This window comes from Salvelinus alpinus, chromosome 7 (assembly GCF_045679555.1).
Source record: "Salvelinus alpinus chromosome 7, SLU_Salpinus.1, whole genome shotgun sequence".
NCBI classification, from domain to species: domain Eukaryota; kingdom Metazoa; phylum Chordata; class Actinopteri; order Salmoniformes; family Salmonidae; genus Salvelinus; species Salvelinus alpinus.
Window position 1 is genome coordinate 85,124,262 of NC_092092.1, and position 27,074 is coordinate 85,151,335.

At 44.5% G+C, this 27,074-nt stretch overlaps 1 protein-coding gene across 1 annotated transcript in view; it reads right to left on the reverse strand.

Moving 5' to 3' along the window:
- Positions 1-27,074, reverse strand: part of LOC139581794 (netrin receptor UNC5A-like) — a 643,974-nt gene that overhangs the window by 209,166 nt on the left and 407,734 nt on the right. The window contains exons 3-4 of the mRNA XM_071411970.1: positions 12,890-13,033; positions 5,255-5,358 (exon numbers count right to left, since the gene is read on the reverse strand). Coding sequence (XP_071268071.1) covers positions 5,255-5,358; positions 12,890-13,033 — 248 coding nt within the window. The remainder of the gene's footprint in view (positions 1-5,254; positions 5,359-12,889; positions 13,034-27,074) is intronic.

Genomic DNA, 27,074 nt, shown 5'->3' on the forward strand with positions numbered 1-27,074 from the left:
GTCTCTGTCTGAAAGGTTATGTCCAGTCTAATCCCTGTGAGAGTAGCTGTTTCTCTGTCTGTAAGGTTATGTCCAGTCTAATCCCTGTGAGAGTAGCTGTGTCTCTGTCTGAAAGGTTATGTCCAGTCTAATCCCTGTGAGAGTAGCTGTGTCTCTGTCTGAAAGGTTATGTCCAGTCTAATCCCTGTGAGAGTAGCTGTCTCTCTGTTTGAAAGGTTATGTCCAGTCTAATCCCTGTGAGAGTAGCTGTTTCTCTGTCTGTAAGGTCATGTCCAGTCTAATCCCTGTGAGAGTAGCTGTGTCTCTGTCTGAAAGGTTATGTCCAGTCTAATCCCTGTGAGAGTAGCTGTGTCTCTGTTTGTAAGGTTATGTCCAGTCTAATCCCTGTGAGAGTAGCTGTGTCTCTGTTTGTAAGGTTATGTCCAGTCTAATCCCTGTGAGAGTAGCTGTGTCTCTGTTTGTAAGGTTATGTCCAGTCTAATCCCTGTGAGAGTAGCTGTGTCTCTGTTTGTAAGGTTATGTCCAGTCTAATCCCTGTGAGAGTAGCTGTGTCTCTGTCTGAAAGGTTATGTCCAGTCTAATCCCTGTGAGAGTATCTGTGTCTCTGTTTGTAAGGTTATGTCCAGTCTAATCCCTGTGAGAGTAGCTGTGTCTCTGTTTGTAAGGTTATGTCCAGTCTAATCCCTGTGAGAGTAGCTGTGTCTCTGTCTGAAAGGTTATGTCCAGTCTAATCCCTGTGAGAGTAGCTGTGTCTCTGTTTGTAAGGTTATGTCCAGTCTAATCCCTGTGAGAGTAGCTGTGTCTCTGTTTGTAAGGTTATGTCCAGTCTAATCCCTGTGAGAGTAGCTGTTTCTCTGTTTGTAAGGTTATGTCCAGTCTAATCCCTGTGAGAGTAGCTGTGTCTCGGTTTGTAAGGTTATGTCCAGTCTAATCTCTGTGAGAGTAGCTGTGTCTCTGTTTGTAAGGTTATGTCCAGTCTAATCCCTGTGAGAGTAGCTGTGTCTCTGTTTGTAAGGTTATGTCCAGTCTAATCCCTGTGAGAGTAGCTGTGTCTCTGTTTGTAAGGTTATGTCCAGTCTAATCCCTGTGAGAGTAGCTGTGTCTCTGTCTGAAAGGTTATGTCCAGTCTAATCCCTGTGAGAGTAGTTGTGTCTCTGTCTGAAAGGTTATGTCCAGTCTAATCCCTGTGAGAGTAGCTGTGTCTCTGTCTGAAAGGTTATGTCCAGTCTAATCCCTGTGAGAGTAGCTGTGTCTCTGTCTGAAAGGTTATGTCCAGTCTAATCCCTGTGAGAGTAGCTGTGTCTCTGTTTGTAAGGTTATGTCCAGTCTAATCCCTGTGAGAGTAGCTGTGTCTCTGTCTGAAAGGTTATGTCCAGTCTAATCCCTGTGAGAGTAGCTGTGTCTCTGTTTGTAAGGTTATGTCCAGTCTAATCCCTGTGAGAGTAGCTGTGTCTCTGTTTGTAAGGTTATGTCCAGTCTAATCCCTGTGAGAGTAGCTGTGTCTCTGTCTGAAAGGTTATGTCCAGTCTAATCCCTGTGAGAGTAGCTGTGTCTCTGTCTGAAAGGTTATATCCAGTCTAATCTCTGTGAGAGTAGCTGTGTCTCTGTCTGTAAGGTTATGTCCAGTCTAATCCCTGTGAGAGTAGCTGTTTCTCTGTCTGAAAGGTTATGTCCAGTCTAATCCCTGTGAGAGTAGCTGTTTCTCTGCCTGAAAGGTTATGTTCAGTCTAATCCCTGTGAGAGTAGCTGTTTCTCTGCCTGAAAGGTTATGTCCAGTCTAATCTCTGTGAGAGTAGCTGTTTCTCTGCCTGAATGGTTATGTCCAGTCTAATCCCTGTGAGAGTAGCTGTGTCTCTGTCTGAAAGGTTATGTCCAGTCTAATCCCTGTGAGAGTAGCTGTGTCTCTGTCTGAAAGGTTATGTCCAGTCTAATCCCTGTGAGAGTAGCTGTTTCTCTGTCTGAAAGGTTATGTCCAGTCTAATCCCTGTGACAGTAGCTGTGTCTCTGTCTGAAAGGTCATGTCCAGTCTAATCCCTGTGAGAGTAGCTGTGTCTCTGCTGAAAGGTTATGTCCAGTCTAATCCCTGTGAGAGTAGATGTGTCTCTGTCTGTAAGGTTATGTCCAGTCTAATCCCTGTGAGAGTAGCTGTGTCTCTGCTGAAAGGTTATGTCCAGTCTAATCTCTGTGAGAGTAGCTGTTTCTCTGTCTGAAAGGTTATGTCCAGTCTAATCTCTGTGAGAGTAGCTGTGTCTCTGTCTGAAAGGTTATGTCCAGTCTAATCCCTGTGAGAGTAGCTGTGTCTCTGTCTGAAAGGTTATGTCCAGTCTAATCCCTGTGAGAGTAGCTGTGTCTCTGCTGAAAGGTTATGTCCAGTCTAATCCCTGTGAGAGTAGCTGTGTCTCTGTCTGTAAGGTTATGTCCAGTCTAATCCCTGTGAGAGTAGCTGTGTCTCTGTCTGAAAGGTTATGTCCAGTCTAATCCCTGTGAGAGTAGCTGTGTCTCTGTCTGAAAGGTTATGTCCAGTCTAATCTCTGTGAGAGTAGCTGTTTCTCTGTCTGAAAGGTTATGTCCAGTCTAATCCCTGTGAGAGTAGCTGTGTCTCTGTTTGTAAGGTTATGTCCAGTCTAATCCCTGTGAGAGTAGCTGTGTCTCTGTCTGAAAGGTTATGTCCAGTCTAATCCCTGTGAGAGTAGCTTTGTCTCTGTCTGTAAGGTTATGTCCAGTCTAATCTCTGTGAGAGTAGCTGTGTCTCTGTCTGAAAGGTTATGTCCAGTCTAATCCCTGTGAGAGTAGCTGTGTCTCTGTCTGTAAGGTTATGTCCAGTCTAATCTCTGTGAGAGTAGCTGTGTCTCTGTCTGAAAGGTTATGTCCAGTCTAATCCCTGTGAGAGTAGCTGTTTCTCTGCCTGAAAGGTTATGTCCAGTCTAATCTCTGTGAGAGTAGCTGTGTCCCTAAATTGTCCCACGGACAGTGGTCCCTAAATTGTCCCACGGACAGTGGTGCCTAAGTTGTCTCACATACAGTGGTCCCTAAATTGTCTCACAGACAGTGGTCCCTAAGTTGTCCCACAGACAGTGGTTCCTAAGTTGTCCCACAGACAGTGGTCCCTAAATTGTCTCACAGACAGTGGTCCCTAAATTGTCTCACAGACAGTGGTGCCTAAATTGTCTCACAGACAGTAGTCCCTAAGTTGTCCCACAGACAGTGGTCCCTAAGTTGTCTCACAGACAGTGGTGCCTAAGTTGTCCCACAGACAGTGGTGCCTAAGTTGTCTCACAGACAGTGGTCCCTAAATTGTCTCACAGACAGTGGTCCCTAAGTTGTCTCACAGACAGTGGTCCCTAAATTGTCTCACAGACAGTGGTCCCTAAATTGTCTCACAGACAGTGGTCCCTAAGTTGTCTCACAGACAGTGGTGCCTAAGTTGTCTCACAGACAGTGGTCCCTAAGTTGTCTCACAGACAGTGGTGCCTAAGTTGTCTCACAGACAGTGGTCCCTAAGTTGTCTCACAGACAGTGGTCCCTAAGTTGTCTCACAGACAGTGGTCCCTAAGTTGTCCCACAGACAGTGGTCCCTAAGTTGTCTCACAGACAGAGAGAGCCCCAGCCTGGGAGCCAGCCCTGAGAGCCAGCCCTGAGGGATGAGACTCAACACTGTGATATACTGCCTCCCTCTGATGAAAAAGTGATCAGAAGTCAATAAGGGACAATAATTAGAGATATAATTATTGGAAGGCAGGGGTCCTCTCTACCACTCCTAGAAGAGGAGGACGAAGCTTATTGGAGGGCAGGGTCCTCTATACCACTCCTTGAAGAGGTGGAAGAAGCTTATTGGAGGGCAGGGTCCTCTCTACCACTCCTTGAAGAGGAGGACGAAGCTTATTGGAGGGCAGGGTCCTCTATACCACTCCTTGAAGAGGTGGAAGAAGCTTATTGGAGGGCAGGGTCCTCTCTACCACTCCTTGAAGAGGTGGAAGAAGCTTATTGGAGGGCAGGGTCCTCTCTACCACTCCTTGAAGAGGAGGAAGAAGCTTATTGGAGGGCAGGGTCCTCTCTACCACTCCTTGAAGAGGTGGAAGAAGCTTATTGGAGGGTAGGGTCCTCTCTACCACTCCTTGAAGAGGTGGAAGAAGCTTATTGGAGGGCAGGGTCCTCTCTACCACTCCTTGAAGAGGTGGAAGAAGCTTATTGGAGGGCAGGGTCCTCTCTACCACTCCTTGAAGAGGAGGAAGAAGCTTATTGGAGGGCAGGGTCCTCTCTACCACTCCTTGAAGAGGAGGACGAAGCTTATTGGAGGCCAGGGTCCTCTCTACCACTCCTTGAAGAGGAGGATGAACCTTATTGGAGGGAATGGTCCTCTCTACCACTCCTTGAAGAGGTGGAAGAAGCTTATTGGAGGGCAGGGTCCTCTCTACCACTCCTTGAAGAGGAGGATGAACCTTATTGGAGGCCAGGGTCCTCTCTACCACTCCTTGAAGAGGAGGACGAAGCTTATTGGAGGGCAGGGTCCTCTCTACCACTCCTTGAAGAGGAGGATGAACCTTATTGGAGGGCAGGGTCCTCTCTACCACTCCTTGAAGAGGAGGATGAACCTTATTGGAGGGCAGGGTCCTCTCTACCACTCCTTGAAGAGGAGGAAGAAGCTTATTGGAGGGCAGGGTCCTCTCTACCACTCCTTGGAGAGGAGGAAGAAGCTTATTGGAGGGCAGGGTCCTCTCTACCACTCCTTGAAGAGGTGGAAGAAGCTTATTGGAGGGCAGGGTCCTCTCTACCACTCCTTGAAGAGGAGGAAGAAGCTTATTGGAGGGTAGGGTCCTCTCTACCACTCCTTGAAGAGGAGGATGAACCTTATTGGAGGGAATGGTCCTCTCTACCACTCCTTGAAGAGGTGGAAGAAGCTTATTGGAGGGCAGGGTCCTCTCTACCACTCCTTGAAGAGGTGGAAGAAGCTTATTGGAGGCCAGGGTCCTCTCTACCACTCCTTGAAGAGGAGGATGAACCTTATTGGAGGGCAGGGTCCTCTATACCACTCCTTGAAGAGGAGGAAGAAGCTTATTGGAGGGCAGGGTCCTCTCTACCACTCCTTGAAGAGGAGGAAGGAGCTGGCCCATAGACACTGATCTAAGGTCTTGTTGTACAGTAATCTGTGTACCTTTATGTTTGAAATGCTTTGAAATTCATGATTAAGCAAGTTTACATTTTTTTTGTAAAAAAGTATAGAATCGGACAACAGTGCATGTCTCCCATCTCTAACCTCAGCTGGTGGTACGCCCTCTGGAGGATGACAGTGTAACAACACTTCCTGGTTCAACGCTACTTCCTTCCCCATTGGCTCCTCCTCAAAGTTCTTCCTCAGGTCTGAAAAAGGTGGGAAGACAAGAAAATCATCAAAACACGAGAAAAAAAAACTGATTTATTGAAGATGTACATATACGGGAAGTCCCATTGAGGTCGGAAAACCTCTCCTACAAGTCACCTGGAACATGAAGAACATCAACAACAAAAATAACCACGAGAAACATGAAAAAGCTGCATAAGGGCTGCAGTCAGTCATAAAAGATGAGGGCCATCTCTTTCTGCTGTGCCCTTGAAGCAAACACACTTTACTGTTAAACTGCTCCAGGGGCGTTGCCCTGTGTCTGGCCCCGCTGCTGTGATCCTACCTCTGAGTGATGTGGATGTGTGTCTCGGAGGGGATGGGGGAAGTAACAAGAAACATTTTGGTTTCTCTTGTAGACAAATAATGTATTTATTTTTCCTCCTCTTCTTTGAATCACATAAACACAGTTTCCTACTCTGGAGAAAGCAGAGAGTACACAATGTCTCTTTATATATACACTGCTCAAAAAAATTAAGGGAACACTTAAACAACACAATGTAACTCCAAGTCAATCACACTTCTGTGAAATCAAACTGTCCACTTAGGAAGCAACACTGATTGACAGTAAATTTCACATGCTGTTGTGCAAATGGAATAGACAAAAGGTGGAAATTATAGGCAATTAGCAAGACACCCCCAATAAAGGAGTGATTCTGCAGGTGGTGACCACAGACCACTTCTCAGTTCCTATGCTTCCTGGCTGATGTTTTGGTCACTTTTGAATGCTGGCGGTGCTTTCACTCTAGTGGTAGCATGAGACGGAGTCTACAACCCACACAAGTGGCTCAGGTAGTGCAGCTCATCCAGGATGGCACATCAATGCGAGCTGTGGCAAGAAGGTTTGCTGTGTCTGTCAGCGTAGTGTCATGGAGGCGCTACCAGGAGACAGGCCAGTACATCAGGAGACGTGGAGGAGGCCGTAGGAGGGCAACAACCCAGCAGCAGGAACGCTACCTCCGCCTTTGTGCAAGGAGGGGCACTGCCAGAGCCCTGCAAAATGACCTCCAGCAGGCCACAAATGTGCATGTGTCTGCTCAAACGGTCAGAAACAGACTCCAGAACCAGACTTTATCAAAATGGGATTTGTTTTCTAATTCTTTGTGGGACTGTGTAATCTGAGGAGAATATGTGTCTCTAATATGGTCATACATTGGGCAGGAGGTTAGGAAGTGCAGCTCAGTTTCCACCTCATTTTGTGGGCAGTGTGCACATAGCCTGTCTTCTCTTGAGAGCCAGGTCTGCCTATGGTGGCCTTTCTCAAATTTGTTTGTTTTGTTTTTTCATTATTTTCTTTATTAGTTTTTATATATACAGTACAAGTCAAAAGTTTGGACACACCTACTCATTCAAGGGTTTTTCTGTATTTTTACTATGTTCTACATTGTAGAATAACAGTGAAAACATAAAAACTATGAAATAACACATATGGAATCACGTAGTAACCAAAAAAGTGTTAAACAAATCAAAATATATTCTTGAGAGTCTTTAAAGTAGCCCCCCTTTGCCTTGATGACAGCTTTGCACCAACTTGGCATGGAGAGAGATCTAAACTCTGTGAGTGTTAGTCTGTCCCTCCTGTATCTCTGTCTGTGAGGATAGGTCTGTTACTCTCCTGTCTCTCTCTGTGAGGATAGGTTTGTTACTCTCCTGTCTCTCTCTGTGAGGGTTAGTCTGTTACCCTCCTGTCTCTCTCTCTGTGAGGATACAATTGTCACCCTCCTGTCTCTCTCTCTCTCTGTGAGGGTTAGTCTGCTACCCTCCTGTCTCTCTCTGTGTGAGGGTTAGTCTGTTACCCTCATGTCTCTGTCTCTGTGAGGATAGGTCTGTTACCCTCCTGTCTCTCTCTCTGTGAGGGTTAGTATGTTACCCTCCTGTCTCTCTCTCTGTGAGGATACATTTGTCACTCTCCTGTCTCTCTCTCTGTGAGGGTTAGTCTGTTACCCTCCTGTCTCTCTCTGTGAGGGTTAGTATGTTACCCTCCTCTCTCTCTGTGAGGGTTAGTCTGTTATCCTCCTCTCTCTCTCTGTGTGTTAGTCTGTTACCCTCCTGTCTCTCTCTCTCTGTGAGGGTTAGTCTGTTACCCTCCTGTCTCTCTCTGTGTGAGGGTTAGTCTGTTACCCTCCTCTCTCTCTCTCTCTCTGTGAGGGTTAGTATGTTACCCTCCTGTCTCTCTCTCTGTGAGGGTTAGTATGTTACCCTCTTGTCTCTCTCTGTGAGGGTTAGTCTGTTACCCTACTGTCTCTCTCTCTCTGTGAGGGTTAGTCTGTTAACCTCCTGTCTCTCTCTGTGTGAGGGTTAGTCTGTTACCCTCCTCTCTCTCTCTCTCTCTCTCTCTCTCTCTCTCTCTCTGTGAGGGTTAGTATGTTACCCTCCTCTCTCTCTGTGAGGGTTAGTCTGTTACCCTCCTCTCTCTCTCTCTCTCTCTCTCTCTCTCTGTGAGGGTTAGTATGTTACCCTCCTCTCTCTCTGTGAGGGTTAGTCTGTTACCCTCCTCTCTCTCTCTCTCTCTCTCTCTGTGAGGGTTAGTATGTTACCCTCCTCTCTCTCTGTGAGGGTTAGTCTGTTACCCTCCTCCCTCTCTCTCTCTCTGTGAGGGTTAGTCTGTTACCCTCCTGTCTCTCTGTGTGAGTGTTAGTCTGTTACCCTCCTCTCTCTCTCTCTCTCTCTCTGTGAGGGTTAGTCTGTTACCCTCCTGTCTCTCTCTCTGTGAGGGTTAGTATGTTACCCTCCTGTCTCTCTCTCTCTCTGTGAGGGTTAGTCTGTTACCCTCCTGTCTCTCTCTCTGTGAGGGTTAGTATGTTACCCTCCTGTCTCTCTCTCTCTCTGTGAGGGTTAGTCTGTTACCCTCCTGTCTCTCTCTCTGTGAGGGTTAGTATGTTACCCTCCTGTCTCTCTCTCTCTCTGTGAGGGTTAGTCTGTTACCCTCCTGTCTCTCTCTCTGTGAGGGTTAGTATGTTACCCTCTTGTCTCTCTCTGTGAGGGTTAGTCTGTTACCCTCCTATCTCTCTCTGTGTGAGGGTTAGTCTGTTACCTTCCTATCTCTCTCTGTGTGAGGGTTATTCTGTTACCATACTGTTTCTCTCTGTGAGGGTCAGTCTGTTACCCTCCTATCTCTCTCTGTGTGAGGGTTAGTCTGTTACCCTATTGTCTCTCTCTCTGTGAGGGTTATCTGTTACCCTCCTGTCTCTCTCTCTCTCTGTGAGGTTTAGTCTGTTACCCTCCTGTCTCTCTCTCTGTGAGGGTTAGTATGTTACCCTCTTGTCTCTCTCTGTGAGGGTTAGTCTGTTACCCTCCTATCTCTCTCTGTGTGAGGGTTAGTCTGTTACCTTCCTATCTCTCTCTGTGTGAGGGTTAGTCTGTTACCATACTGTTTCTCTCTGTGAGGGTCAGTCTGTTACCCTCCTATCCCTCTCTGTGTGAGGGTTAGTCTGTTACCCTATTGTCTCTCTCTCTGTGAGGGTTATCTGTTACCCTCCTATTTCTCTTTAAAGGCTAAACTGCCCATGATGTCTTTCTCATTAGGATACAGTTGTTACGCTGACATATTCCTTAAAGCAGCTGATGATCCTGTCCCCTGTCCAGATGGATCATGGTTAGTGAAACATGAAGACCTGTCCCCTGTCCAGATGGATCATGGTTAGTGAAACATGAAGACCTGTCTCCTGTCCAGATGGATCATGGTTAGTGAAACATGAAGACCTACAGACCTGTCCCCTGTCCAGATGGATCATGGTTAGCGAAACATGAAGACCTGTCCCCTGTCTGGATGGATCATGGTTAGCGAAACATAAAGACCTGTCCCCTGTCCAGATGGATCATGGTTAGTGAAACATGAAGACCTGTCCCCTGTCCAGATGGATCATGGTTAGTGAAACATGAAGACCTGTCCCCTGTCCAGATGGATCATGGTTAGTGAAACATGAAGACCTGTCCCCTGTCCAGATGGATCATGGTTAGTGAAACATGAAGACCTACAGACCTGTCCCCTGTCCAGATGGATCATGGTTAGTGAAACATGAAGACCTATCCACAGTCCAGATGGATCATGGTTAGTGAAACATGAAGACCTGTCCAATGTCCAGATGGATCATGGTTAGCGAAACATAAAGACCTGTCCCCTGTCCAGATGGATCATGGTTAGCGCAACATAAAGACCTGTCCCCTGTCCAGATGGATCATGGTTAGTGAAACATGAAGACCTGTCTCCTGTCCAGATGGATCATGGTTAGTGAAACATGAAGACCTACAGACCTGTCCCCTGTCCAGATGGATCATGGTTAGCGAAACATGAAGACCTGTCCCCTGTCTGGATGGATCATGGTTAGCGAAACATAAAGACCTGTCCCCTGTCCAGATGGATCATGGTTAGTGAAACATGAAGACCTGTCCCCTGTCCAGATGGATCATGGTTAGTGAAACATGAAGACCTGTCCCCTGTCCAGATGGATCATGGTTAGTGAAACATGAAGACCTGTCCCCTGTCCAGATGGATCATGGTTAGTGAAACATGAAGACCTACAGACCTGTCCCCTGTCCAGATGGATCATGGTTAGTGAAACATGAAGACCTATCCACAGTCCAGATGGATCATGGTTAGTGAAACATGAAGACCTGTCCAATGTCCAGATGGATCATGGTTAGCGAAACATAAAGACCTGTCCCCTGTCCAGATGGATCATGGTTAGCGCAACATAAAGACCTGTCCCCTGTCCAGATGGATCATGGTTAGTGAAACATGAAGACATGTCCCCTGTCCAGATGGATCATGGTTAGCGAAACATAAAGACCTGTCCCCTGTCCAGATGGATCATGGTTAGTGAAACATGAAGACCTGTCCCCTGTCCAGATGGATCATGGTTAGTGAAACATGTAGACCTGTCCCCTGTCCAGATGGATCATGGTTAGTGAAACATGAAGACCTGTCCCCTGTCCAGATGGATCATGGTTAGTGAAACATGAAGACCTGTCCCCTGTCCAGATGAATCATGGTTAGTGAAACATGAAGACCTGTCCCCTGTCCAGATGGATCATGGTTAGTGAAACATGAAGACCTGTCCCCTGTCCAGATGAATCATGGTTAATGAAACATGAAGATCTGTCCCCTGTCCAGATGGATCATGGTTAGTGAAACATGAAGACCTGTCTCCTGTCCAGATGGATCATGGTTAGTGAAACATGAAGACCTGTCCCCTGTCCAGATGGATCATGGTTAGTGAAACATGAAGACCTGTCCCCTGTCCAGATGGATCATGGTTAGTGAAACATGAAGACCTGTCCCCTGTCCAGATGGATCATGGTTAGTGAAACATGAAGACCTGTCCCCTGTCCAGATGGATCATGGTTAGTGAAACATGGAGACCTGTCCTCTGTCCAGATGGATCATGGTTAGTGAAACATAAAGACCTACAGATCTGTCCCCTGTCCAGATGGATCATGGTTAGTGAAACATGAAGACCTGTCCCCTGTCCAGTTGGATCATCGTTAGTGAAACATGAAGACCTACAGACATGTCCCCTGTCCAGATGGATCATGGTTAGTGAAACATGGAGACCTGTCCCCTGTCCAGATGGATCATGGTTAGTGAAACATGAAGACCTGTCCCCTGTCCAGATGGATCGTAGTTAGTGAAACATGAAGAACTACAGACCTGTCCCCTGTCCAGATGGATCATGATTAGTGAAACATAAAGACCTGTCCCCTGTCCAGATGGATCATGGTTAGTGAAACATGAAGACCTGTCTCCTGTCCAGATGGATCATGGTTAGTGAAACATGAAGACCTGTCCCCTGTCCAGATGGATCATGGTTAGTGAAACATGAAGACCTGTCCCCTGTCCAGATGGATCGTAGTTAGTGAAACATGAAGACCTACAGACCTGTCCCCTGTCCAGATGGATCATGGTTAGTGAAACATGAAGACCTGTCCCCTGTCCAGATGGATCATGGTTAGTGAAACATGAAGACCTGTCCCCTGTCCAGATGGATCATGGTTAGTGAAACATGAAGACCTGTCTCCTGTCCAGATGGATCATGGTTAGTGAAACATAAAGACCTGTCCCCTGTCCAGATGGATCATGGTTAGTGAAACATGAAGACCTGTCCCCTGTCCAGATGGATCATGGTTAGTGAAACATGAAGACCTGTCCCCTGTCCAGATGGATCATGGTTAGTGAAACATGAAGACCTGTCCCCTGTCCAGATGGATCATGGTTAGTGAAACATAAAGACCTACAAACATGTCCCCTGTCCAGATGGATCATGGTTAGTGAAACATGAAGACCTGTCCCCTGTCCAGATGGATCATGGTTAGTGAAACATGAAGACCTGTCCCCTGTCCAGATGGATCATGGTTAGTGAAACATAAAGACCTGTCCCCGTCCAGATGGATCATGGTTAGTGAAACATGAAGACCTGTCCCCTGTCCAGATGGATCATGGTTAGTGAAACATGAAGACCTGTCCCCTGTCCAGATGGATCATGGTTAGTGAAACATGAAGATCTACAGAGGCCTGCTTGACATTCAATTGAATTAGACTTGATATAATGGAGCTGGGGTAGACGGTAGATGCAACAGACCTGGCAGGTTCAAATGAGTGAGTGGGGAGGGAGGGTGGGGCGGTGTGTGTGCGCGCTCACATGTATGTGTGTGTGTATCCTTATCTTACATCTTAGTGTCTTTGTAGAGGTTTGGTAATGAGAGTATTCCTCTGTTCTGTTCTGTTCTGTCTGGAATAATGCAAATTCATGTGACTTAATAGAGGGAGAAACAAAAACAGACGTAAACTGTATTTGAGGCTGTGGTTGGGGGATGTCTCTCTCTCTCCCTCTTTCTCTCCCTCTCTCTCTCCCTCTCTCCCTGTCTTTCTCTCTCTCTCCCTCTCTCTCTGTCTCCCTCTCTCTCTCCCTCTCTCTCTCTTTCTCTCTCTCTCTCTCTCTCCCTCTCTCTCCCTCTTTCTCTCCCTCTCTCTCTCTCCCTCTCTCTCCCTCTTTCTCTCCCTCTCTCTCTCTCTCTCCCTCTCTCTCAATTCAATGTAAGTGCTTTATTTGATTTGATTTGAATTAACTGACATATTGGACGGTTCCACTATATACAGTGTTGTAAAGATGTGAAAATAGTTGTTCATTGTGGGTCTGTGTAATCTGAGGGAAATATGTGTCTCTAATATGGTCTGTACTCACATACCCAGAATCATATGACAGTGATTATCTGTGTCTGTACTCAAATACCCAGCGTCATATGACAGAGATTATCTGTGTCTGTACTCACATGTGATGCCCTATGGCTCATATCAGAGTAATACTTACAGGAGATCCTGACGTAGTCTTTATATCAGAGTAATACTTACAGGAGATCCTGACGTAGTCTTCATATCAGAGTAATACTTACAGGTGATCCTGACGTAGTCTTTATATCAGAGTAATACTTACAGGCGATCCTGACGTAGTCTTTATATCAGAGTAACACTTACAGGTGATCCTGACATAGTCTTTATATCAGAGTAATACTTACAGGCGATCCTGACATATGCCTTTTGGCTCTTCTGGGTTCCCGTAGTGCTCCAGGCGACACACTGGCACCAATAGTCGTCCAGACCAAAGATCTTCTCAACCTGCTGTCTGGAGATATCTATCTGTACCTGCATGATGGGCAGACCTGCAACACAGACCACAGAGACTACAGTTAGGACTGTCTAGACCTGCAACACAGACCACAGAGACTACAGTTAGGACTGTCTAGACCTGCAACACAGACCACAGAGACTACAGTTAGGACCTGCAACACAGACCATAGAGACTACAGTTAGGACTGTCTAGAGGTAGGATACATAGACCAGTCAGACCTGCAACACAGACCATAGAGACTACAGTTAGGACTGTCTAGACCTGCAACACAGACCATAGAGACTACAGTTAGGACCTGCAACACAGACCACAGAGACTACAGTTAGGACCTGCAACACAGACCGTAGAGACTACAGTTAGGACCTGCAACACAGACCATAGAGACTACAGTTAGGACTGTCTAGACCTGCAACACAGACCATAGAGACTACAGTTAGGTCTGTCTAGACCTGCAACACAGACCGTAGAGACTACAGTTAGGACTGTCTAGACCTGCAACACAGACCATAGAGACTACAGTTAGGTCTGTCTAGACCTGCAACACAGACCGTAGAGACTACAGTTAGGACTGTCTAGACCTGCAACACAGACCATAGAGACTACAGTTAGGACCTGCAACACAGACCGTAGAGACTATAGTTAGGACAAAGACCATTAGTAGGATACAGAATAGTCAGAGATAGTTAGGACAGAGACCATACAGTAGGGAGGACACAGAATAGAGTCAGAGATAGTTAGGACAGAGACCATACAGTAGGGAGGACACAGAATAGAGTCAGAGATAGTTAGGACAGAGACCATACAGTAGGGAGGACACAGAATAGAGTCAGAGATAGTTAGGACAGAGACCATACAGTAGGGAGGACACAGAATAGAGTCAGAGATAGTTAGGAAATAGACCATAGAGCAGGGAGGACACCGAATAGAGTCAGAGATAGTTAGGACACCGATCAGAGGTCTAGTTTGATACTAAGATTGACTTCAGGTTCAATCTAGGGTTAGGAAACAGTTCAGTCAGGACACCGACGGGGGTCAGAGTAAAGGAGTTCAAAGTCAGGACACCGACGGGGGTCAGAGTAAATACATCTAGAGCCAGAACTGAGGTCTATATAGGGACCTACAAAATTGGTTTGAGAGTTAAAACACTGCTGTCAGCTGGTTTATAGAGGTACAACACAACAGAGGTAATCCAGACAGTTAAAACACTGCTGTCAGCTGGTTTATAGAGGTACAACACAACAGAGGTAATCCAGACAGTTAAAACACTGCTGTCAGTTGGTTTATAGAGGTACAACACAACAGAGGTAATCCAGACAGTTAAAACACTGCTGTCAGTTGGTTTATAGAGGTACAACACAACAGAGGTAATCCAGACAGTTAAAACACTGCTGTCAGCTGGTTTATAGAGGTACAACACAACAGAGGTAATCCAGACAGTTAAAACACTGCTGTCAGCTGGTTTATAGAGGTACAACACAACAGAGGTAATCCAGACAGTTAAAACACTGCTGTCAGCTGGTTTATAGAGGTACAACACAACAGAGGTAATCCAGACAGTTAAAACACTGCTGTCAGCTGGTTTATAGAGGTACAACACAACAGAGGTAATCCAGACAGTTAAAACACTGCTGTCAGGTGGTTTATAGAGGTACAACACAACAGAGGTAATCCAGACAGTTAAAACACTGCTGTCAGGTGGTTTATAGAGGTACAACACAACAGAGGTAATCCAGACAGTTAAAACACTGCTGTCAGCTGGTTTATAGAGGTACAACACAACAGAGGTAATCCAGACAGTTGAAACACTGCTGTCAGCTGGTTTATAGAGGTACAACACAACAGAGGTAATCCAGACAGTTAAAACACTGCTGTCAGCTGGTTTATAGAGGTACAACACAACAGAGGTAATCCAGACAGTTAAAACACTGCTGTCAGTTGGTTTATAGAGGTACAACACAACAGAGGTAATCCAGACAGTTAAAACACTGCTGTCAGTTGGTTTATAGAGGTACAACACAACAGAGGTAATCCAGACAGTTAAAACACTGCTGTCAGCTGGTTTATAGAGGTACAACACAACAGAGGTAATCCAGACAGTTAAAACACTGCTGTCAGGTGGTTTATAGAGGTACAACACAACAGAGGTAATCCAGACAGTTAAAACACTGCTGTCAGCTGGTTTATAGAGGTACAACACAACAGAGGTAATCCAGACAGTTAAAACACTGCTGTCAGCTGGTTTATAGAGGTACAACACAACAGAGGTAATCCAGACAGTTAAAACACTGCTGTCAGTTGGTTTATAGAGGTACAACACAACAGAGGTAATCCAGACAGTTAAAACACTGCTGTCAGTTGGTTTATAGAGGTACAACACAACAGAGGTAATCCAGACAGTTAAAACACTGCTGTCAGCTGGTTTATAGAGGTACAACACAACAGAGGTAATCCAGACAGTTAAAACACTGCTGTCAGCTGGTTTATAGAGGTACAACACAACAGAGGTAATCCAGACAGTTAAAACACTGCTGTCAGCTGGTTTATAGAGGTACAACACAACAGAGGTAATCCAGACAGTTAAAACACTGCTGTCAGCTGGTTTATAGAGGTACAACACAACAGAGGTAATCCAGACAGTTAAAACACTGCTGTCAGCTGGTTTATAGAGGTACAACACAACAGAGGTAATCCAGACAGTTAAAACACTGCTGTCAGTTGGTTTATAGAGGTACAACACAACAGAGGTAATCCAGACAGTTAAAACACTGCTGTCAGTTGGTTTATAGAGGTACAACACAACAGAGGTATTCCAGACAGTTAAAACACTGCTGTCAGTTGGTTTATAGAGGTACAACACAACAGAGGTAATCCAGACAGTTAAAACACTACTGTCAGTTGGTTTATAGAGGTACAACACAACAGAGGTAATCCAGACAGTTAAAACACTGCTGTCAGCTGGTTTATAGAGGTACAACACAACAGAGGTAATCCAGACAGTTAAAACACTGCGGTCAGCTGGTTTATAGAGGTACAACACAACAGAGGTAATCCAGACAGTTAAAACACTGCTGTCAGCTGGTTTATAGAGGTACAACACAACAGAGGTAATCCAGACAGTTAAAACACTGCTGTCAGCTGGTTTATAGAGGTACAACACAACAGAGGTAATCCAGACAGTTAAAACACTGCTGTCAGCTGGTTTATAGAGGTACAACACAACAGAGGTAATCCAGACAGTTAAAACACTGCTGTCAGCTGGTTTATAGAGGTACAACACAACAGAGGTAATCCAGACAGTTAAAACACTGCTGTCAGTTGGTTTATAGAGGTACAACACAACAGAGGTAATCCAGACAGTTAAAACACTGCTGTCAGCTGGTTTATAGAGGTACAACACAACAGAGGTAATCCAGACAGTTAAAACACTGCTGTCAGGTGGTTTATAGAGGTACAACACAACAGAGGTAATCCAGACAGTTAAAACACTGCTGTCAGCTGGTTTATAGAGGTACAACACAACAGAGGTAATCCAGACAGTTAAAACACTGCTGTCAGCTGGTTTATAGAGGTACAACACAACAGAGGTAATCCAGACAGTTAAAACACTGCTGTCAGTTGGTTTATAGAGGTACAACACAACAGAGGTAATCCAGACAGTTAAAACACTGCTGTCAGCTGGTTTATAGAGGTACAACACAACAGAGGTAATCCAGACAGTTAAAACACTGCTGTCAGGTGGTTTATAGAGGTACAACACAACAGAGGTAATCCAGACAGTTAAAACACTGCTGTCAGTTGGTTTATAGAGGTACAACACAACAGAGGTAATCCAGACAGTTAAAACACTGCTGTCAGCTGGTTTATAGAGGTACAACACAACAGAGGTAATCCAGACAGTTAAAACACTGCTGTCAGCTGGTTTATAGAGGTACAACACAACAGAGGTAATCCAGACAGTTAAAACACTGCTGTCAGCTGGTTTATAGAGGTACAACACAACAGAGGTAATCCAGACAGTTAAAACACTGCTGTCAGTTGGTTTATAGAGGTACAACACAACAGAGGTAATCCAGACAGTTAAAACACTGCTGTCAGCTGGTTTATTGAGGTACAACACAACAGAGGTAATCCAGACAGTTAAATCACTGCTGTCAGTTGGTTTATAGAGGTACAACACAACAGAGGTAATCCAGACAGTTAAAACACTGCTGTCAGGTGGTTTATAGAGGTACAACACAACAGAGGTAATCCAGACAGTTAAACACTGCTGTCAGGTGGTTTATAGAGGTACAACACAACAGAGGTAATCCAGACAGTTAAAACACTGCTGTCAGCTGGTTTATAGAGGTACAACACAACAGAGGTAATCCTGACAGTTAAAACACTGCTGTCAGCTGGTTTATAGAGGTACAACACAACAGAGGTAATCCAGACAGTTAAAACACTGCTGTCAGCTGGTTTATAGAGGTACAACACAACAGAGGTAATCCAGACAGTTAAAACACTGCTGTCAGCTGGTTTATAGAGGTACAACACAACAGAGGTAATGCAGACAGTTAAAACACTGCTGTCAGGTGGTTTATAGAGGTACAACACAACAGAGGTAATCCAGACAGTTAAATCACTGCTGTCAGTTGGTTTATAGAGGTACAACACAACAGAGGTAATCCAGACAGTTAAAACGCTGTCAGCTGGTTTATAGAGGTACAACACAACAGAGGTAATCCTGACAGTTAAAACACTGCTGTCAGCTGGTTTATAGAGGTACAACACAACAGAGGTAATCCAGACAGTTAAAACACTGCTGTCAGCTGGTTTATAGAGGTACAACACAACAGAGGTAATCCTGACAGTTAAAACACTGCTGTCAGCTGGTTTATAGAGGTACAACACAACAGAGGTAATCCAGACAGTTAAAACACTGCTGTCAGGTGGTTTATAGAGGTACAACACAACAGAGGTAATCCAGACAGTTAAAACACTGCTGTCAGCCGGTTTATAGAGGTACAACACAACAGAGGTAATCCAGACAGTTAAAACACTGCTGTCAGCTGGTTTATAGAGGTACAACACAACAGAGGTAATCCAGACAGTTAAAACACTGCTGTCAGGTGGTTTATAGAGGTACAACACAACAGAGGTAATCCAGACAGTTAAAACACTGCTGTCAGGTGGTTTATAGAGGTACAACACAACAGAACAAACCGACACTTCACTGCTCTGTGTTTAAAGGTACAACCAATGGGTAATATTCTTTAATAACCAATGGGTAATATTCTTTAATAACCAATGGGTAATATTCTTTAATAACCAATGGGTAATAGTCTTTAATAACCAATGGGTAATATTCTTTAATAACCAATGGGTAATATTCTTTAAGAACCAATGGGTAATATTCTTTAATAACCAATGGGTAATATTCTTTAATAACCAATGGGTAATATTCTTTAATAACCAATGGGTAATATTCTTTAATAACCAATGGGTAATAGTCTTTAATAACCAATGGGTAATATTCTTTAATAACCAATGGGTAATATTCTTTAAGAACCAATGGGTAATATTCTTTAAGAACCAATTAGTAATATTCTTTAAGAAGAACCAATGGGTAATATTCTTTAATAACCAATGGGTAATATTCTTTAATAACCAATGGGTAATATTCTTTAAGAACCAATGGGTAATATTCTTTAAGAACCAATGGGTAATATTCTTTAATAACCAATGGGTAATATTCTTTAATAACCAATGGGTAATATTCTTTAATAACCAATGGGTAATATTCTTTAATAACCAATGGGTAATATTCTTTAATAACCAATGGGTAATATTCTTTAATAACCAATAGGTAATATTCTTTAATAACCAATGGGTAATAAATGGTGTACGACACGGAAAATACAACAAATCAATCACTCAATGAAATCAATCACCATTGAACAGTAGGAGACTTCCCAGCCCGTGCCTTCAATCTTGGTAAGAGGCTGTTTCCCTCAACAGCATCTCTGCTACATAGTTGACTACACTATCCTATTCCCTGTATGGTACACTACTTTAGACCAGAGAGCCTATCGGGAAGCGTACTATTTATTTAAGTGTGATCTTCCTCAGTGGGGGATGACTTTGACCTCATAATGTATAACAGTACCTTCACTCCATAATTGACTGGAGAGAAAAAGTGACCGTCGATGTCAGATGTATTTGTTGTCTGGATTACAGTGGAAGTTCAAACAACCACAAAATGAACTGAGATGGAAACTCTGAAAAAGCGTATAAATTAACTGAACCAACCTACACCAATATAGTGTTGTTCATAGTAAAGCCTCGTTCTCTTAGGTCTGAGTACCAAATGGCACCCTAATCCATATTTAGTGCACTTCTTTCGATCAGGGTGCACATGGTTCTGGTCCAAAGTAGTGCACTATCTAGGGAATATGTTGGCATTTCGAACACATCTTGTTTGTTGTTCAATGAAAACCAATTTTTCATTTCATTTTGTCTTGACCTTAAGTTGGACCCCAAAAGCCTACGGTATTTCTGTATATTGAGTAATGACCTTGACTGACTCGATCTCTCTCTCCACATTTCTCTCAGTCTCTCTTTCTCTCTCTGCCTACTCCCTCTCTCTCTATCTCTCTCTCTCTCTCTCTCATGAAGAGCTTGTCATGTTTCCTCTCTTATTCTGTGTGATCCCTCCCCTCCGGGGCCCAGAGAGAGACAGAGAGAGGTGGAGAACCTCTCATAGACGACCAGGCAACATGAAGCATCCTATAGACAACATCCTCCCTGCTGTTACACTACACTAGACTAGTCAACATGAAGCATCCTACAGACAACATCCTCCTACACTACACTAGACTAGTCAACATGAAGCATCCTACAGACAACATCCTCCCTGCTGTTACACTACACTAGACTAGTCAACATGAAGCATCCTATAGACAACATCCTCCCTGCTGTTACACTACACTAGACTAGTCAACATGAAGCATCCTACAGACAACATCCTCCCTGCTGTTACACTACACTAGACTAGTCAACATGAAGCATCCTACAGACAACATCCTCCCTACTGTTACACTACACTAGACTAGTCAACATGAAGCATCCTACAGACAACATCCTCCCTGCTGTTACACTACACTAGACTAGTCAACATGAAGCATCCTACAGACAACATCCTCTCTGCTGTTACACTACACTAGACTAGTCAACATGAAGCATCCTACAGACAACATCCTCCTACACTACACTAGACTAGTCAACATGAAGCATCCTACAGACAACCAGCTCCCTGCTGTTACACTACACTAGACTAGTCAACATGAAGCATCCTACAGACAACATCCTCTCTGCTGTCACACTACACTAGACTAGTCAACATGAAGCATCCTACAGACAACATCCTCCTACACTACACTAGACTAGTCAACATGAAGCATCCTACAGACAACATCCTCCCTGCTGTTACACTACACTAGACTAGTCAACATGAAGCATCCTACAGACAACATCCTCCCTGCTGTTACACTACACTAGACTAGTCAACATGAAGCATCCTATAGACAACATCCTCTCTGCTGTTACACTACACTAGACTAGTCAACATGAAGCATCCTACAGACAACATCCTCCTACACTACACTAGACTAGTCAACATGAAGCATCCTACAGACAACATCCTCCCTGCTGTTACACTACACTGAGCACTAGTCAACATGAAGCATCCTATCAGACAACATCCTCCCTGCTGTCACACTACACTAGACTAGTCAACATGAAGCATCCTACAGACAACATCCTCCTACACTACACTACACTAGACTAGTCAACATGAAGCATCCTATAGACAACATCCTCCCTGCTGTTACACTACACTAGACTAGTCAACATGAAGCATCCTACAGACAACATCCTCCCCTCTGTTACACTACACTAGACTAGTCAACATGAAGCATCCTATAGACAACATCCTCCCTGCTGTTACACTACACTAGACTAGTCAACATGAAGCATCCTACAGACAACATCCTCTCTGCTGTTACACTACACTAGACTAGTCAACATGAAGCATCCTACAGACAACATCCTCCCTGCTGTTACACTACACTAGACTAGTCAACATGAAGCATCCTATAGACAACATCCTCTCTGCTGTTACACTACACTAGACTAGTCAACATGAAGCATCCTACAGACAACATCCTCCTACACTACACTAGACTAGTCAACATGAAGCATCCTACAGACAACATCCTCCCTGCTGTTACACTACACTAGACTAGTCAACATGAAGCATCCTATAGACAACATCCTCCCTGCTGTTACACTACACTAGACTAGTCAACATGAAGCATCCTACAGACAACATCCTCCCTACTGTTACACTACACTAGACTAGTCAACATGAAGCATCCTACAGACAACATCCTCCCTGCTGTTACACTACACTAGACTAGTCAACATGAAGCATCCTACAGACAACATCCTCCCTACTGTTACACTACACTAGACTAGTCAACATGAAGCATCCTACAGACAACATCCTCTCTGCTGTTACACTACACTAGACTAGTCAACATGATGCATCCTACAGACAACATCCTCCTACACTACACTAGACTAGTCAACATGAAGCATCCTACAGACAACATCCTCCCTACTGTTACACTACACTAGACTAGTCAACATGAAGCATCCTACAGACAACATCCTCTCTGCTGTTACACTACACTAGACTAGTCAACATGATGCATCCTACAGACAACATCCTCCTACACTACACTAGACTAGTCAACATGAAGCATCCTACAGACAACATCCTCCCTACTGTTACACTACACTAGACTAGTCAACATGAAGCATCCTACAGACAACATCCTCCCTACTGTTACACTACACTAGACTAGTCAACATGAAGCATCCTACAGACAACATCCTCCCTGCTGTTACACTACACTAGACTAGTCAACATGAAGCATCCTACAGACAACATCCTCCCTGCTGTTACACTACACTAGACTAGTCAACATGCAGCATCCTACAGACAACATCCTCCCTGCTGTTACACTACACTAGACTAGTCAACATGAAGCATCCTATAGACAACATCCTCTCTGCTGTTACACTACACTAGACTAGTCAACATGAAGCATCCTACAGGCAACATCCTCCTACACTACACTAGACTAGTCAACATGAAGCATCCTACAGACAACATCCTCCCTGCTGTTACACTACACTAGACTAGTCAACATGAAGCATCCTACAGACAACATCCTCCTACACTACACTAGACTAGTCAACATGAAGCATCCTATAGACAACATCCTCCCTGCTGTCACACTACACTAGACTAGTCAACATGAAGCATCCTACAGACAACATCCTCCTACACTAGACTAGACTAGTCAACATGAAGCATCCTATAGACAACATCCTCCCTGCTGTCACACTACACTAGACTAGTCAACATGAAGCATCCTATAGACAACATCCTCTCTGCTGTTACACTACACTAGACTAGTCAACATGAAGCATCCTACAGACAACATCCTCCTACACTACACTAGACTAGTCAACATGAAGCATCCTACAGACAACATCCTCCCTACTGTTACACTACACTAGACTAGTCAACATGAAGCATCCTACAGACAACATCCTCCCTGCTGTTACACTACACTAGACTAGTCAACATGAAGCATCCTACAGACAACATCCTCCCTGCTGTTACACTACACTAGACTAGTCAACATGAAGCATCCTATAGACAACATCCTCTCTGCTGTTACACTACACTAGACTAGTCAACATGAAGCATCCTACAGACAACATCCTCCTACACTACACTAGACTAGTCAACATGAAGCATCCTACAGACAACATCCTCCCTACTGTTACACTACACTAGACTAGTCAACATGAAGCATCCTACAGACAACATCCTCCCTGCTGTTACACTACACTAGACTAGTCAACATGAAGCATCCTATAGACAACATCCTCCCTGCTGTTACACTACACTAGACTAGTCAACATGAAGCATCCTACAGACAACATCCTCCCTGCTGTTACACTACACTAGACTAGTCAACATGAAGCATCCTATAGACAACATCCTCCCTGCTGTTACACTACACTAGACTAGTCAACATGAAGCATCCTACAGACAACATCCTCCTACACTACACTAGACTAGTCAACATGAAGCATCCTACAGACAACATCCTCCCTGCTGTTACACTACACTAGACTAGTCAACATGAAGCATCCTACAGACAACATCCTCCCTGCTGTCACACTACACTAGACTAGTCAACATGAAGCATCCTACAGACAACATCCTCCCTGCTGTCACACTACACTAGACTAGTCAACATGAAGCATCCTACAGACAACATCCTCCCTGCTGTCACACTACACTAGACTAGTCAACATGAAGCATCCTACAGACAACATCCTCCTACACTACACTAGACTAGTCAACATGAAGCATCCTACAGACAACATCCTCCCTGCTGTCACACTACACTAGACTAGTCAACATGAAGCATCCTACAGACAACATCCTCCCTGCTGTTACACTACACTAGACTAGTCAACATGAAGCATCCTACAGACAACATCCTCCTACACTACACTAGACTAGTCAACATGAAGCATCCTACAGACAACATCCTCCTACACTACACTAGACTAGTCAACATGAAGCATCCTACAGACAACATCCTCCCTGCTGTTACACTACACTAGACTAGTCAACATGAAGCATCCTACAGACAACATCCTCCCTGCTGTTACACTACACTAGACTAGTCAACATGAAGCATCCTACAGACAACATCCTCCCTGCTGTTACACTACACTAGACTAGTCAACATGAAGCATCCTACAGACAACATCCTCCCTGCTGTTACACTACACTAGACTAGTCAACATGATGCATCCTACAGACAACATCCTCCCTGCTGTTACACTACACTAGACTAGTCAACATGAAGCATCCTATAGACAACATCCTCCTACACTACACTAGACTAGTCAACATGAAGCATCCTACAGACAACATCCTCCTACACTAGACTAGACTAGTCAACATGAAGCATCCTACAGACAACATCCTCCCTGCTGTTACACTACACTAGACTAGTCAACATGAAGCATCCTACAGACAACATCCTCCCCTCTGTTACACTACACTAGACTAGTCAACATGAAGCATCCTACAGACAACATCCTCCTACACTAGACTAGACTAGTCAACATGAAGCATCCTACAGACAACATCCTCCTACACTACACTAGACTAGTCAACATGAAGCATCCTATAGACAACATCCTCCTACACTACACTAGACTAGTCAAAATGAAGCATCCTACAGACAACATCCTCCCTACTGTTACACTACACTAGACTAGTCAACATGAAGCATCCTATAGACAACATCCTCCCTGCTGTTACACTACACTAGACTAGTCAACATGAAGCATCCTACAGACAACATCCTCCCTACTGTCACACTACACTAGACTAGTCAACATGAAGCATCCTACAGACAACATCCTCCTACACTACACTAGACTAGTCAACATGAAGCATCCTACAGACAACATCCTCCCTGCTGTTACACTACACTAGACTAGTCAACATGAAGCATCCTACAGACAACATCCTCCCTGCTGTTACACTACACTAGACTAGTCAACATGAAGCATCCTACAGACAACATCCTCCTACACTACACTAGACTAGTCAACATGATGCATCCTACAGACAACATCCTCCTACACTACACTAGACTAGTCAACATGAAGCATCCTATAGACAACATCCTCCCTGCTGTTACACTACACTAGACTAGTCAACATGAAGCATCCTACAGACAACATCCTCCCTGCTGTTACACTACACTAGACTAGTCAACATGAAGCATCCTACAGACAACATCCTCCCTGCTGTTACACTACACTAGACTAGTCAACATGAAGCATCCTACAGACAACATCCTCCCTGCTGTTACACTACACTAGACTAGTCAACATGAAGCATCCTACAGACAACATCCTCCCTGCTGTTACACTACACTAGACTAGTCAACATGAAGCATCCTACAGACAACATCCTCCCTGCTGTTACACTACACTAGACTAGTCAACATGAAGCATCCTACAGACAACATCCTCCCTGCTGTTACACTACACTAGACTAGTCAACATGAAGCATCCTACAGACAACATCCTCCCTGCTGTTACACTACACTAGACTAGTCAACATGAAGCATCCTACAGACAACATCCTCCTACACTACACTAGACTAGTCAACATGAAGCATCCTACAGACAACATCCTCCCTGCTGTTACACTACACTAGACTAGTCAACATGAAGCATCCTACAGACAACATCCTCCCTGCTGTTACACTACACTAGACTAGTCAACATGAAGCATCCTACAGACAACATCCTCCTACACTACACTAGACTAGTCAACATGAAGCATCCTACAGACAACATCCTCCTACACTACACTAGACTAGTCAACATGAAGCATCCTATAGACAACATCCTCCCTGCTGTTACACTACACTAGACTAGTCAACATGCAGCATCCTACAGACAACATCCTCCCTGCTGTTACACTACACTAGACTAGTCAACATGAAGCATCCTATAGACAACATCCTCTCTGCTGTTACACTACACTAGACTAGTCAACATGAAGCATCCTACAGGCAACATCCTCCTACACTACACTAGACTAGTCAACATGAAGCATCCTACAGACAACATCCTCCCTGCTGTTACACTACACTAGACTAGTCAACATGAAGCATCCTACAGACAACATCCTCCTACACTACACTAGACTAGTCAACATGAAGCATCCTATAGACAACATCCTCCCTGCTGTCACACTACACTAGACTAGTCAACATGAAGCATCCTACAGACAACATCCTCCTACACTAGACTAGACTAGTCAACATGAAGCATCCTATAGACAACATCCTCCCTGCTGTCACACTACACTAGACTAGTCAACATGAAGCATCCTATAGACAACATCCTCTCTGCTGTTACACTACACTAGACTAGTCAACATGAAGCATCCTACAGACAACATCCTCCTACACTACACTAGACTAGTCAACATGAAGCATCCTACAGACAACATCCTCCCTACTGTTACACTACACTAGACTAGTCAACATGAAGCATCCTACAGACAACATCCTCCCTGCTGTTACACTACACTAGACTAGTCAACATGAAGCATCCTACAGACAACATCCTCCCTGCTGTTACACTACACTAGACTAGTCAACATGAAGCATCCTATAGACAACATCCTCTCTGCTGTTACACTACACTAGACTAGTCAACATGAAGCATCCTACAGACAACATCCTCCTACACTACACTAGACTAGTCAACATGAAGCATCCTACAGACAACATCCTCCCTACTGTTACACTACACTAGACTAGTCAACATGAAGCATCCTACAGACAACATCCTCCCTGCTGTTACACTACACTAGACTAGTCAACATGAAGCATCCTATAGACAACATCCTCCCTGCTGTTACACTACACTAGACTAGTCAACATGAAGCATCCTACAGACAACATCCTCCCTGCTGTTACACTACACTAGACTAGTCAACATGAAGCATCCTATAGACAACATCCTCCCTGCTGTTACACTACACTAGACTAGTCAACATGAAGCATCCTACAGACAACATCCTCCTACACTACACTAGACTAGTCAACATGAAGCATCCTACAGACAACATCCTCCCTGCTGTTACACTACACTAGACTAGTCAACATGAAGCATCCTACAGACAACATCCTCCCTGCTGTCACACTACACTAGACTAGTCAACATGAAGCATCCTACAGACAACATCCTCCCTGCTGTCACACTACACTAGACTAGTCAACATGAAGCATCCTACAGACAACATCCTCCCTGCTGTCACACTACACTAGACTAGTCAACATGAAGCATCCTACAGACAACATCCTCCTACACTACACTAGACTAGTCAACATGAAGCATCC